Here is a 16,042-nt window from a genome sequence, read left to right on the forward strand (position 1 = left end):
ATTAATGCATAACCAATGATTCATTTCTAATTGGAAACACAACCTAAGAATGAGAATCATTTGAAATTGGAGTCAGATTAAACGAGTGAAATTAAATAAACTTCACAGATGCGCTGAAAAGGCATACACGCGTTAACCTTCGCCCAGGCCGTCGGATTCCGTTTTTGGGCCGATGCGGGGTTCCTTACAGCAACTTACAGTAGGAGGACCCAATGCTGGAAATGTCTGGTTCTGAGGAATTAGACATTTTAAGCATCGGTGAGAAGGACAGGGCTTTCCTCATCGATGCTCCGCTATCGCCTTCTGGCCTTTTCGGCGAAGCAGTAAACACTGTCGTTGAGAGGTTTCAGGAGGCGAAGCGACAGTCAGCTGCTTTTAAGCAGTTTATCCCCCATCGTCAGTCTAGATCTCCCTGGCAGCAGCCCCACACATCAGCCACCAGCTCCTCACATCTGCAACAGCAGAAGGAGATTGTTGCTTCTCATGTCCTGAGTTGTGCCTGACAAGCTTCACACCAGGGCATATTCTTCAGTGTGGCGCAGTGGGTATTTAGTGTCGTTCCGACGCAGTGCAAGTTCCCTCAAAAGGGAACGTCTCAGGTTACGTCTGTAACCCTTGTTCCCTGAGAAGGGAACGAGACGCTGCGTCCCTTTGCCACACCTCATGAGTGCCTGAGAATGACTTGCTTTGACCTATTAAAAGCTGACACTGTTGTGTGCCAGCTTACCTTTGTAGCTTCCGGTACACTGGCACATGTGACGTCATCACGCAACACCAATCAAGATTGGACTAGTTCATTACGTACTTCAGATGCTGTCACGCTGGAGGCGTTCCCCAAAGTGTCATTCCGACGCAGCGTCTCGTTCCCTTCTCAGGGAACAAGGGTTACAGACGTAACCCGAGACGTTTTTCTTACAAAGCAAGTTTAGACAGATAAATACATAGAAGCACAAAGGGATTCCTAAATAGATTCAGTTTACACTGTGGAACCCTGTATCTTCTGCCTTTGTCTGTCAGTTATCCAGACTTTAAAGGTTTCTACATTAATGTCCTTGTCACTTCAATTTTGCTAACAAATCCTGTCTTGATGTAAGACCAACCGTCAGGTCAAAGTCAAATTTATTTGTATAGTGCTTCAATACACATTGTTTCCAAGTAGCTTTACAGAAAATCATAATGTTATGTCTATAATGCCAAGTTTAAGGGCTGGTTGGCATGACGATATATAACAATGATATAAGTAATCATACAGATTTCTATCTACATTTTTCGCAGTTTCCCCTAATAAAGTCACTCATGTTGCAGGGTGTTTTGCCTCTCTGGATGGCTGAGGAGGCGTGTACCAACGGGAAAGTGACGTCAATGCACAGACCATTTGGTGTATGACATCAAAGTACTGCAAGAGCGATTAGAGAGCTCCAGCTCCATACGATTACTATTTTTAAATTTCTTGTCCACTTTTTTATATACTAAGTAGCATTAGTTTATATACAGGCATACTTACACAATGTACAAAAGTAACAAAGACACTTTCAAAATGACACACTAATAAACCATGATTTGAATTAAAAAAAACTGAAATTTTTTAGGTAAAACCAATTCCCTTAGGCTAAATGCAAGAACTGACCCTAATGCAGTTGTTCTGTTTAGCTGAATTAGAATTATACAAATTATAGTTCAGTTTTGGTGACGTATGCGTTTCTCTTCATTTCCGAATCCACATAACTTACAATACCACAATGGATAACTTAGTCCAAATACTTCCAAAAAACAGTTTGACAATCTGTATTATTATTAAAAAAAAACAAAAAAAACACCCACAGACATAGTAGTGCTGTGCTAATATTATGAATAAGAAGGTGATACATTTAACAACATTGGTTTATTACAGTTAACAGTTCTATTACATTAATCTATTAAACATGAGGTCAGTTGAGACAATAAAAGTTGTAACAAAAAAAGAAAAAGAAAAAGAAAGTACAAACAGTTAACATTAAGACAAGTACAAAGTCACACATTTTCTGGTTTTATGAAGATTAAAAAAATACAGAAATGTACAGAGTCAGACTGTACCATGCATGTGATAGCTCATATTAATAATTGAGATATAGTTTTATAACACCTCTCTCAATTGTGTGCATGTTTAATAACTAAATTCACAAACCCTTGAACCCCCAAATTCAAGAATCAATATTATTAAAGTTACATTTTTTTGTGTGTATGTGTGTGTGTGTGTGTGTGAGTTAAACAGACATTATTAGAACATTGACAATACATGGTGGATGCATAAGATGTGTACATACAGTAGCAGTGGAATAAAGCTGTACAGTAATTTTCAAACATATTTTATATACAGCAAGCAGTATCACAGCAGTATCAATTTTTCTACTGGAGTTTTTAGATTTCATCTTAAAAAAATATTTGCTTTAATATGTACATCAATGCTCAAAAAGGTCTAGTTCATAATTTGTACAGTTGTGTGTCCAGGAACATCTATCAGTCACACACACCTGTGGTTATGGATATGATGATGGTGGGGCTTCAAATGATTTGTCTTAGTTTTGCCTGTGAGATGCTGCTGTTTTGGGGTTAAATATGAAACCACTTTTCCCCATGTGAACCTGATGAAATGTGATATGGTTCAATTTTATTATGAAAATGTAAAATTTCCAAGATTTTATTATCCAACTAATTTCAGATAAACTAAACACAACACACATCATACACCCATAAATCACATAAACTATACTATGCATTATGATGAGATGCAACTTCAAAATGAGCTGCTGTTAAAAAAAAAAACATGAACAGTGCTGGGAAGATTACTTTTTGTGATTACAAATTTAATTCATTTACTGATTACAAATTACATGATAAAATTTGTAGTCAGTAACATAATCTATTACATTACACATTACACTACTTTGACTAATTTTGACCTAACTTTTTTTTTTTATAACATTGGTTTGAATAGTATAATCTTTAATCTTTAAACTTTACATTGTGTCAGGGTTTACTAAACTAGGGTTTAGGAAGAAACTGCAGAGGGTTCACAAATTTATGAAAAGCTAATAATTAATTAAATCATAAAAAAGTTAAAATATAAGAAATAAATAATCTGAAAAAAAAAAAAAAAAAAAAAAACCACACTAACTAAAAAAGATTATATGTTTTATTTGTTTATGCTCTGTGGCCTCTCAATTTTCCATGTAATTATAGTTGCCTGACCCATAGCCGGTCTGTGTGTACAATTCCACAAAACTTTTGAAAAAGGAAAATTTGAAAGATAAAAAAGAAGAATTAGGGAGAATCAATTAATTCTGAATAATTTACTGCTATTTTGTGAATATTAAGTAATGTAATCAGTAAAAAAGTAATTGTATTCTGATTATGAATATTTTAAAATGCACTATAATCTAAATACAAGTATTAGTTTTTTTTAATCTGATTACGTAATCCAAATTACATATCCAAGTTACTACCCAGCACTGTTCATGAAACAAACAAACAAACAAAACAAAAAGCAAATGTGCTTTTCTGATCAAGTTTCCTTAAGGCAGGTCAAGTATATATTGCAGCCTCGCTGAAAGAGATCAAGATAGTTTTGAGAAACAGCAGCAAGTAATACAGTCGCCATATAATCCACTGACAAACACACAATCCCTTCAGGTGCTGTAAAGAAAGTGGAGCTAAGGATTCTGCCCAGTGTTAAATGCACTTCAGCACAGTGGAGGCTGACACAATCACTCCATCTCTGAAGAAACATATGGGCTACTGTCAAAGATATGACGTGTAGGATATTAAGAGGCATCAGAACTCCCACACAGGATGAGCAGCATAGATAGCCAGTGACACATGCTCATATCAGAGACAGCATGTGTTTAAACCTTGCCAAGCTGGTCATGGGCTGTGATCTGACCCTAGACCAGTGAATCTGAAAGCTAAAGGATGCAGTCCAGACATAAACAGAGACACAAGCCTGAGCCACAAATGGGTCAGTAAATGGGCTGTGTGTGGTTCTTCTGATCAAAGCCTGGATGGACTTGATCATGAACCAGAAAATGACAGTTCACAGAGCTGTGAAGAAGGCCATAAACCTGACTCCAGGACTCGTGTTGTGTGGTGAGTGCCGAGATTCGGGTCTGATCTGGTTGTTGCTGGCTCTGTCAGACAGTCAGACTCATGTTCCTCAGAATCCACTGCTGTGACCGCCTGCCGCTACAGTCTCTGAGAGTGGGAACCATCTTATCCTCTTCAGAAGGCATGTCCAGACACTGGTTACTATTCACATGGAGCAGAGTCAGCCGCTGTGGGGGAACACAGATTTATAGAAAAATGAAAAACAAATTGGTGTGGATGAATCTCAAAAAGCCTGTCAACAACATAGCTGGCTCATATTTCACCATAAATTAATAATAAAAATAATAAACTTCATTAAATAAATAATGCTTAAATGAAATGGTAACACTTTCACAATAAGGTTTCACCCTAACATTACATGAACAAACATTGAACTATACGACATGTATTACTGTTAATGTTAATTTTACCATTTACTAATCATATATTGTATCTGCTAACATTAGTTAATGCACATGAACTAACATGAGCAAAAAATAAACAATTGTATTTTTATTAACCTACATTAACAAAGGTTAATAAATGCTGTAAAAATATATTGATCATGAGAATTATATTGATAAACAAATGAAGTGTTACTGTTACTGAAATAAAGTGTTACCAATAAAATAAAAATATTTTAGGACCAGCAGCATTAATTGCATTTGACATTATTTTTATGACACTTAAGCAGATTTTAACCCCAAATTTTGGATTGTATTTGAAGCATCTATCAATTGATGCTTCATATATCAATTGGACTATCCAACAGTCCAATTAATCAACAGTAATATATTTTGTAATAAATGAAAAGTTAGCAAGTGAAAATATGACTTAGCAAAATATAATGTGTATCATCAGTGCTGAAATTCAGTTATTGTGCTTGAATGGCCAAATACACACACTTATCGCTCAAAAAAGGTTGTCAGTAAGTATATTGGATCCATGCAATTAGCCTAATATACCTGCGGCTGTCTGTGTCATTAATGTTAATCAAAAGACAAAGAGAAACTCACTCACTGCTCTTGACCGAATAAGCATATTTATTTTATACTATCGCTGCATTTACATAGACCCTAATAATCCGTTTGTAATAGTAGCATAGTCGGGATAAAAAAGTCACATGTAACCATGTCAATCGGAATTAATTGGCCAAAAACCTTTTCTAATCCATTCGATAGGACATGTAAACGCTTCATCTAATTAAAAAATGAAACTGGAAAGTTTTGCGCATGTGCAGTAACGTAGAAATGGCATGTGAAACCATGTTGTATGCCTGAGAAGGAAACAAGATGCTGCGTCAGATTGACACTATGGGAATGCCTCTGCATGAAGTTGTCAGGTGATGACCGGCAAGCAAGTCAGCAAGACTATAAATAGACACATGAACAGATGTCATCAGATTTTAATTGTCTAAGGAAGATGCCCAGGCATGCATGCAGTATGGCAAAGCAAAGCAGTGACTTGTTTCCTTCTCAGGGAACCGGGGTTACATACGTAACCCCAAGACATTCCCTTTTGACGGAACTCAACGCTGCTTCAGATTGACGCTATGGGACCGTCAATACCCATGCTGCCACACTGCAAAATGCCTGGTCAATAAAAACTGCAACTGCATCTGATAACAACTTCAATAGAAGGGGGCAGGTTGCTACCATCCTCAGACTAAGCATAGATTGCAACAACTCTAACTTTACTGTTATTCCCATTCTCACCTTTGGCTCACAATGCTGAAGGGGGCAACAGAAAAAGTGGAACTCAGTCAACTAGGTAGGCTGCAACTGCAGTTGTGTCCACTAACAACTTCCAATGGAAGAGCACAGGTTACTGCGCCGCTATATTAGCTCTACCCTGTCTTGCAGACATTGACACAGCCATTATGGAAGTAAGCCAAAATCAATTGCATAGGCTACTCCCTCCAAAAGAAGACTGGAGGGGCAACTGAGAAAGTGGGCCGCCAACACGGTCGCCCTGAACGGTTGCTATATATAGGGAGTTCTAGCAAGGAGGCATGCTGGCGCCACACAGTGACCCCTGGGGGAGGATGACAGATAGCTTGATTATATACTGTCCATTTACCATGAAAACTTTGAGGAAGACTGATGCATCTACATTTATACTCTCAACTCCTGTTTCAATGCTGAAGGGGGCAATAAAGGAAGTGGGAACTTAGTCAACTAGGGAGGCCAAAAATACGAACACATTCGTCAGCAACTTCCAATGGAAGAGGACAGGTTACTATAGTGCTACCATCCCTGTTACATGAAAGCATGTAGTACATACTCTGACCTTCAGCTAGAATGCTGAAAGAGGAGGCAACAAAGGAGATAAACGACTAGCAGAGTCAGCCAGGGAAGCTGCAGCTACAGCAGTCACTGACAACTCTCAACTGAAAGAGAACATTCTACTGCACAGCTACTATCTCTAGGTCTCGGCTTTAGAGAAATATGATTATCTCTACTCTGTTGCCACTCCTACAGGTAGTGTATCACATGGAAGCATCTACATCTCCACCTCCAGCATAGTACTAGAGGACTTAATCTGCCTCTTCCTCCACTCAAGAATTGTGCATCAAGCTGTATCCATGTCCACACTATCACCTCCAGCTAAAGTGCTGAAGGGGGCATGAGATGAGCGGAATCTATCATGCCAGACATAGAATCAACTGACCACATTGTTGTACCAAAAAACGGGAAAATATTATATCGAAGTAAACAATGAGAGAGTATGAGCTCCACCCAGTCTCTGTCTAACATTCCGCATCCCCTCATAGACTTCTCAGAGATGCATGCTAACGGAACACGCATGACCACCTCCAGGCTAACACACTGGTGGGATGCTTTTACAGCCCACTTTATACTTCCAAGAGCTTCATCCCCAGGTCTATTCACGTTTCCCTCATTAACATTTGCTCCACCGGCCTCACTCCGCTCCCACAGCTTCATGCCACAAATTAGAGATGTTCATTTCAGGTTTTTTCCCTAACCATTAACCGAAGATCATTAGCCAATCATTAACCTTTAACCAACAAGATTATGTTAAATTAGAATTAAATTCAAGTGGATGTCTGTGACACATTAAAAATAACCAATTTTTTTTTTTTTTTTTTTTTTAGTTTTTTTCTAGTTTTACATGTGCAAATAGCAGCATAATCAATAGAACATGGTGATTCATCATCACTTCACACACCTGCAGCACTTCTGTAAAGGGAGAAAAACAGAATAAAATCATAGGCTACATATAAAATGAATAAATACACCAAATATATTTCACTTAAATAATTAACAGATTAACAAAATGAAAGAAAAAAAAAAAAAAAAAAAACTGTGTGACAAGTATATGCTGAGTTTCGAGTTCATTTTGATGTGTGATGCACTCCACAAACAAGTTCACAGAAAAGAAACTGAGACAACAGAAAGCATATCCTGTTTGTTTTCTTTATTTTATAAAACCACAATTTTTTCTTTCTTTCTTTCTTTTTTTTTTTTTTTTTGTGAGTGTACACAAATAAATTAAACACTTTAGGGTTTCAAATGATGTCTTACTCTTATCTGTATGACCATAAATGACAAAGTATTTTAAGTTGTTTTCGCTGTTATAAGGAAACAATTCAAGTGATCGCGCAGACGCCTCATGCACGCACAACATACCAATTCTAACACTGCTAACTTGACATTGCAGTCTGTTCATTATTAAAATAAAATGATCCACCAAACATAAAAAGTTACAATACTCAATTTAAATAGTCTGTAGCACAATCTGTGCCATTTTTTCTCTCTCAGAAACTCTTTTATGTGTAGCTTATTTTTTAACCATGCAGCAAATGTTTTCAAAATATACTGACAAATTACTTAAATTACTTTTTAAACCATTTAACCAATCAAAAACATTTAATCAGTCAAAATTCTTACTGTCGGTTAAACCCATATAATTTTTTTTTTTCTTTTTACTCTTAAAATTTGAAAACCACTGCCCTACTCCCATCCCAAGAAAAAACACAACCGTCTCAACCCGCTAGGCACATTTTATTTATTTATTTACTTTTGTATGTCCATCAACCTCTATCCAGCTAACCCTTTAACCCAGCTAAACATCTTCTTGAAAATGAGAGTTTGAGCCCAGAAAGGATCACAAGGTGTGGTTCATTGAGATCTGCACTCTGACTCTCCCTCCAATCACTGGAGCTTAGTTTATTGGGTTAGTAGGCTTCTTCAGAGCTGAAGGACCACAGAGGGGAATGTATTTATCGAACGCCGCCGACTGAACCCTTACCTCTTTAAACCTCTTGACAACAGATTTAATCTGGCTGTCGTACGGGTCAACACCTCCAGCAACTCGTTGTTCACAGGGGTGTGGAAGGAGGCAACTTCACTTGCTGCTTGCGCCTCAACTTCAAGCACATTCATCTCCTCGAAGTTAGATCAAACCAGAAGATGCCACAAAGGTGTGCTTTCAGGTCCGACCGGAGAACTCTCGAGTTAGCGGGTGAAGATTAAGAAAGGGGGATTCCTGTCCCAAATCCCTCCGCTACCTCAACTGCGATCCACAAAATCTTAATCACCAAGCTGCCTCAGCAGTCACAGGACCCGAACCGTGGGTACTCCAGGTTCTCATCATCATTTAAAAGAGCCCGGCAGGAGCGGAGCTTCTTCAGCGTGAAACACTCACAATGCCTCTCTCGAGATGCTCCACTCCCAAACACAGAATGCACAAATCATACGAGTAATCCTCCGTTAAAACGCGTATGCACGGAGGCATACACCTCTTAAATTGCTTCCTTGCCATTTTAGAACTCCTAAAAAATAGACACACACACATCAAACAAAGCGGCTTCCTGAAGACAACTCTCACTGACTTGCTTACCAGTTGTCACCTGACTACTTTAAAAGCCAATTTCATTGAATAAATTCCATGATGTGCATCAAAAAAGACATGTGTGACTTTGCGATGGGACAGCATAACTGGACCAACCAGCCAACTGATCTCATTGCAAAGCATCTGAAATGCTGTTTTGGTCATTATGTAATGCCTGAGCATAGTCTGTCGTTAAAGTGGTTTTGTATAATTCCCTCCCAGAAGCCCACCAGGCATCTGAATGCAAGATTACATGACAGAGTTTATTGTGTTTCATCTGCGCGCTCTGAGGCGCAAATAATTTTATTATATAAGAAAATTACAAACCCGATTCCAAAAAAGTTGGGACACTGTACAAATTGTGAATAAAAAAGGAATGCAATAATTTACAAATCTCATAAACTTATATTTTATTCACAATAGAATATAGATAACATATCAAATGTTGAAAGTGAGACATTTTGAAATGTCATGCCAAATATTGGCTCATTTTGGATTTCATGAGAGCTACACATTCCAAAAAAGTTGGGACAGGTAGCAATAAGAGGCTGGAAAAGTTAAATGTACATATAAGGAACAGCTGGAGGACCAATTTGCAACTTATTAGGTCAATTGGCAACATGATTGGGTATAAAAAAAAACTCTCAGAGTGGCAGTATCTCTCAGAAGTCAAGATGGGCAGAAGATCACCAATACCCCCAATGCTGCAGCGAAAAATAGTGGAGCAATATCAGAAAGGAGTTTCTCAGAGAAAAATTGCAAAGTGTTTGAAGTTATCATCATCTACAGTGCATAATATCATCCAAAGATTCAGAGAATCTGGAACAATCTCTGTGCGTAAGGGTCAAGGCCGGAAAACCATACTGGATGCCCGTGATCTTCGGGCCCTTAGATGGCACTGCATCACTTAAAGGAATGCTACTGTAATGGAAATCACAACATGGGCTCAGGAATACTTCCAGAAAACATTGTCAGTGAACACAATCCACCGTGCCATTCGCCGTTGCCGGCTAAAACTCTATAGGTCAAAAAAGAATGGCTTCTAAATATGGCATCTAAATATGATCCAGAAGCGCAGGCGTTTTCTCTAGGCCAAGGCTCATTTAAAATGGACTGTGGCAAAGTGGAAAACTGTTCTGTGGTCAGACGAATCAAAATTTGAAGTTCTTTTTGGAAAACTGGGACGCCATGTCATCCGGACTAAAGAGGACAAGGACAACCCAAGTTGTTATCAGCGCTCAGTTCAGAAGCCTGCATCTCTGATGGTATGGGGTTGCATGAGTGCGTGTGGCATGGGCAGCTTACACATCTGGAAAGGCACCATCAATGCTGAAAGGTATATCCAAGTTCTAAAACAACATATGCTCCATTCTAGACGTCATCTCTTTCAGGGAAGACCTTGCATTTTCCAACATGACAATGCCAGACCACATACTGCATCAATTACAACATCATGGCTGCGTAGAAGAAGGATCCGGGTACTGAAATGGCCAGTCTGTAGTCCAGATCTTTCACCCATAGAAAACATTTGGCACATCATAAAGAGGAAGATGCGACAAAGAAGACCTAAGACAGTTGAGCAACTAGAAGCCTGTATTAGACAAGAATGGGACAACATTCCTATTCCTAAACTTGAGCAACTTGTCTCCTCAGTCCCCAGACGTTTGCAGACTGTTATAAAAAGAAGAGGGGATGCCACACAGTGGTAAACATGGCCTTGTCCCAACTTTTTTGAGATGTGTTGATGCCATGAAATTTAAAATCAACTTATTTTTCACTTAAAATGATACATTTTCTCAGTTTAAACTTTTGATATGTCATCTATGTTGTATTCTGAATAAAATATTGAAATTTGAAACTTCCACATCATTGCATTCCTTTTTTATTCACAATTTGTACAGTGTCCCAACTTTTTTGGAATCGGGTTTGTATTATTTACAGTGGCTTCTACAGCAACTTCCATTTTTCTTAGTGATATTTATCAGGAAGTGACAATTTCGTTCTCTTCGGCTCACTGTACGGAAAAGCTGCTTTATTCGCAAATGTTTTATGCGATATTCCAAATTTGCGTGTGAGAAGGAATAGCGACTGTAGAAAGCAAAATCTGAATCCCGAGCATTTTGGGCAATTTAGAAATCCTGGCTGGACCCACCAAAAAAAGGGACATGTCTGGGAAAAAGAGGACCTATGGTCACCCTAGTCCCATAGCATCAATCTGACGCAGCATCGAGTTCCCTCGAAAGGGAAACATACTTTGTAAATGTTTATACAGTATTGTCCTATTGCTTATAATTTGCTTATTTCTTCATATTTTATTACTGATAATAAAATATTTTATGACTTGCTAACTTCAGTTATTGTTTGGGAACTTTTTTACTTAATGTCATTGTGGCGTTGAAATTGGTTTGACACTTTTCTAGCAGCATAGATGTGATTTTATTCTCCATGCTCTAAATGTGTAGGGCAGAAATGTCAAAAACAGCACACAAAATTAACTACATTTATTAAATACTATATATATATATATATATATATATATATATATATATATATATAGTATTTAATAAATGTTTTAATAAATCTGCCCATGTATCTGATCATTTACACCATATATATATATATATATATATATATATATGGTGTAAATGATCAGTTACATGGGCAGATTTGTTAAAACCAAATTTTAACACCGTTTAGTTATATGAGTCTTCAGAGTGGGTATTCAACACAGTCGCCAATGCATCATGCCATGCAACAGAACTCCAGAGGCGGATAATGAAAGCTGCTGCCCTGCTGAGTCCAGACACCCTTCCAAAAAGCCTGGAGCCTGCGGGTGATTGCTCCTCAACAGCTCTGAATGAAGGTAATCAGTCACTGTCTCACACTGAGAGATAGGTGAGAATATGCACTGTTCTGCCTCTCCTCAATTGTAGACTGCTCAGACTCTGACACTATTTTACAGTTCATGCAGAAGACAGCAAGACAAATGAGCTGTGACCGCATGCAGTCTCAGGTTTATTATAAATCACTGAGCATTTTGAGTTCATCATGAACAGCAGATACAGTTAATGTCCAAACATGAGAAGCATGTGTTGTATTTTAGACCTCTCGCAGCATACTGATGCTTTCTGCATCAGTATAAAGACTTAAGACTTAAATAGTATTTTCTTGTAAAAAGCATTACAATAATCTTTATTTATAACTCTGAAAAATCATTTTTACAGTGTATTATTATGGTACTTGTATGGTGCTTTGTGGAGTTTGACAGCCTCTGTTTACTGTCTGCTTTAATTGTATGATCAACATTCTGATAAGCATTTAAAGAAAGAAGTATGCTTTTGGAAAGACGCTGGGCCTCATTTATAAAAGGTTGCACAGAAACCGTCCTAAATTTGATCTTACGATGTGCGTATGTGTGATTCATAGAATGAACGTACACACAGAAAACAAGCGAAAACAACACCTAATTAACGTCATTTACATATAAAAGATCAACAGTAATCGTCCAAATCCTTGGCGAGCTGCAAGAATAGCTTAGATTTCTAAAAACCTGCAGTAATCTGACAATGAAAAGTGTGTACGTCTGCTCAGACCCTTACGTGGCTCTAAGCACTTTTCCACGTCAAAGACCGTTTTTACAAATATGAATGTTGGAGTAAATTTAAGCGTACGCACACTCTAAGATCAAATCTGTTCATATGCAAGCTTTATAAATGAGGCCCAGTGAGCGTGATAAATAATAAATGATTACAGAATTTTTATTTTTGGGTAAACTAGTCAAAACTGATTACCTGAATCCTACTCAAGGGTGTGTGTGTGGATTAAGTAAAGTCAAGTCATCTTTATTTATATATCGCTTTTTACAACGCAGATTGTGTCAAAGCAGCAGATTACCCTGGGTGGTTGCTAGGGTGGTTGCTAAGATGTTGCTATGCAGTTGCTAGGGTGTTATGGGGGTTGTTTGATGGTTGCAAGGGTGTTATGGGAGGTTGCTAGGGTGTTAGCTAGGGTGTTCTGGGTGGTTGCTATACGACAGACAGACAGATTAGATATATAGATAGATAGATAGATAGATAGATGATAGATAGATAGATAGATAGATAGATAGATAGCTTTTTCAAGCCAACTTAATTACAAAAACTCATTTATACATTAGACGGAATTTTTTCCCCCAGTGCAGGAACTGAGATTCAGTTAAAGTCCCTTACCTAATATACTTGACCACCAGAAGCAACAACATCAAATTCTCTTAAATGCGCAAAACAAGAAATGATAAAACAAGAATCTTGTGTTTCTGAAATTTTATATTTTTATAGTTCTGTTCTGAACCTAACCCTAACCCCAAACACACAATAAAAAGGAAAGACCTTATTCTTCACTGATAACAGTAGTGCAAGAGCAAGGTCTTTATTCATCCGAAGTAATGTGGAAAGAAGATAAAATACCAACTGGGCATTTAAGCATCATTTACAGGTAGGAAACTCTATCAAGTGGGAACACTTTTAAAGTTTTTTTTGTTTTGTTTTTGTAATAAACATCTATATAACATTTCAAATAATAACAACACTGTTGTTAACTATGCAGTGGAAATATTTTCTCCAAAAGAAACCTCTTTTTTGGGGATTTTTACATTCTGACTGAACATGCCATTACTCATGCATTTATATGTTTATTTTTAATAACTTAATTTTACATTGATTTGAAGATTTTCCCATCCATATACTTTTTTTCTTTTTAAAATTTTATAAGTGTATGTTGTGGCTGTTATCAGTGACAGAAATCTGCACACAGATGCAATCTATTGTTATTTTGTTTTGTTTTTTTGTTTGTTTTTTGTTTTTTTGCTGCTGCAGTGGCTTGCTGAGCATTCGAACAAAAAGACAAAACAAAAATCTAACAAATGTTCCACTTTTGATATACATCCACTAATGTACTACTGATCTAAAATGTTGGTTTATTAAAATATATGAGATAGATTAGAACAACTGACACTGACTTGGAAATTTGTAAAGTTTTTGATTAATGCATTTTAATCATGATCTCAGAAATGAGTTTTAGCATGTTATTGAATTGGCAATGTTCATTTATTTAGACTTGCTAGTGCTAATAGATACACTGCTGTGATCATGTAAGATGTGCTGCTGCTGCTGCTGCTGCATAAATAGACATACATAAATCTTGTGGCAGATCTAGGCAGGTGGAGCTGGGGGAGGTGGAGGCTTTCAGAGGAACTCTGATAGCATGTTGCAGGACCAGCTTACAGCAAATACTGAACCCGACTATTTAAATGTTGAGCAAGCAATCACATTGGCTGCAGGATGAGCAGAAGCCAATCAGCTTATGCCATGCAGTAATGATATGATTGCTGATTGCATGTGAAGAACCTATCAGCCTGCGTCCTACTCACCCCCTTGTCGTTAATGAGCCGGCATTCGGACGTAAACAAGGAAGCCTGCACTGAGTTCACTACGTATGACATAGGTTCAAATTGTTTAATAAAGTCTTTATTTTAGTTTTGTTTTTGCACACAAAAAGTATTCTCGTCGCTTCATAACATTAAGGTTGAACCACTGTAGTCACAATGACTATTTTAACCATGTTTGTAACTACCTTTTTGGACGTCAAAAGTTGCAATGATGTTGTTGCCTATGTGTGGATCAGATACTCTCAGATTTCATCAAAAATATCTTAATTTGTGTTCTGAAGATGAACGAAGGTCTTACAGGTGTGGAACAACATGAAGATGAGTACTTAATGACGGAAATTTCATTTTTGGGTGAACTTACCCTTTAATGTCAAAAAAGGACCCATCCACATACTATATATCCGATAAACAAGAAATTACACAGGGATTTACTATATCCGGATACTTCCAGAATCATCTCTTCGCATGCATTAAAATAATAATGGTTTGACCTTTCTGGCATCATTTTTAATGAATGGAGTAGCGTCATCATTTTTTGACCACATATAGCTACAAGTCAGACAGGGCTGGTTTAATTCTGGCTACACCTATATGGGCCTCATCAAGTTCAAATCGTTTATAATAAAAAAATAATAATGATCAATATTTTACAGAAAAAATAAGAGTTATTGGCGGAAAGCACAAGAATACTGACCAGAAATAGTGTGGTGTGGAGCATTGGAAGGCATTAGGCTTGTAATGACACATAACCATTGCAAGGCTCCATGCATATATTTAGGATTGAGTGAAATAGCTTAATAATCAACCCCTAAAACACTACTTATTGACCACTATAATTGAACACATCTGCCTACATAATAGTCGCCCAATGGTGATTACGGACTCAGAAAAAGATAATAATTTAAAAAACAAAATGAAATTTTCAGGCACAAATGACAGTATTTACTGAGAATGAACCATATGGAGGTGGAAATTCTCTAGCTGTATAGTGACAACGGGACAAATGTTTGGAAATGTGTTAATGCTGCATGTTTGAGAGTAACACAGAACACTTTGTCACAGAGGGGAGGAGAAATGGACGGAGGTGAGGAAAATAATAAGCAGTATTATATGGAGCCATTACATTAGATATATTTTTTTGCTACAATGACAGTCAAAGCCTGTGTGGTTCTTAGTGACAGATATAGTTTCACTGTGTGTGGGGTTACAGAGATCTCTGGGTGAGATGCTTTTATCTGTGTTCATCTGAGCAGCGACGGACACAGACGGCATCAGCTGTTAGCTCAAACTAATGTCCCATCCTTACTAAAGTCAATAACACTCATTTAAATTGATGCCTATTTTACCCAGAACAAAAAATATACAGCATAGCTCTATAATACAGGGGTGTTTGAAGAAGAGTTAAATTATATACTTGAGATCAGGACAACACAGATGATTACACATTACACACACAACAAATAATTATGTCTACAACCTTAAAAAAAAAAAAAAATCTAACTTAAAATTAATCTTCCAAGTTCTTTATATTCATGTAGGGTTTCAATAAACAAAACATTTGTATGCCGTTTCCAGCAGCACTGGTATCTTATGAGATTTTTTCAAACCTCAAAAATTTTTTAAACATGTTTTCATGGGCTTATG

The 16,042-nt window shown here is 37.3% G+C and overlaps 1 protein-coding gene across 3 annotated transcripts in view; it reads right to left on the reverse strand.

The window, feature by feature from the left end:
* Positions 1 to 1,826: 1,826 nt before the first annotated feature.
* galnt13 (UDP-N-acetyl-alpha-D-galactosamine:polypeptide N-acetylgalactosaminyltransferase 13) overlaps positions 1,827 to 16,042 on the reverse strand; it is a 78,206-nt gene continuing 63,990 nt past the window's right edge. For 2 of the 3 annotated variants that reach the window (XM_051905970.1, XM_051905971.1), the window contains one exon: positions 4,164 to 4,307. Coding sequence is in view for 1 of the 3 variants with exons in the window: in XM_051905972.1 (XP_051761932.1) it covers positions 4,167 to 4,307 (141 nt within the window). In the remaining 2 variants the exon portion in view is untranslated. Of the gene's footprint in view, positions 4,308 to 16,042 lie in introns of all 3 variants that reach the window. The other variant, XM_051905972.1, reaches the window with a different exon arrangement.

Source organism: Ctenopharyngodon idella, chromosome 9 (genome assembly GCF_019924925.1).
Source record: "Ctenopharyngodon idella isolate HZGC_01 chromosome 9, HZGC01, whole genome shotgun sequence".
NCBI lineage: Eukaryota > Metazoa > Chordata > Actinopteri > Cypriniformes > Xenocyprididae > Ctenopharyngodon > Ctenopharyngodon idella.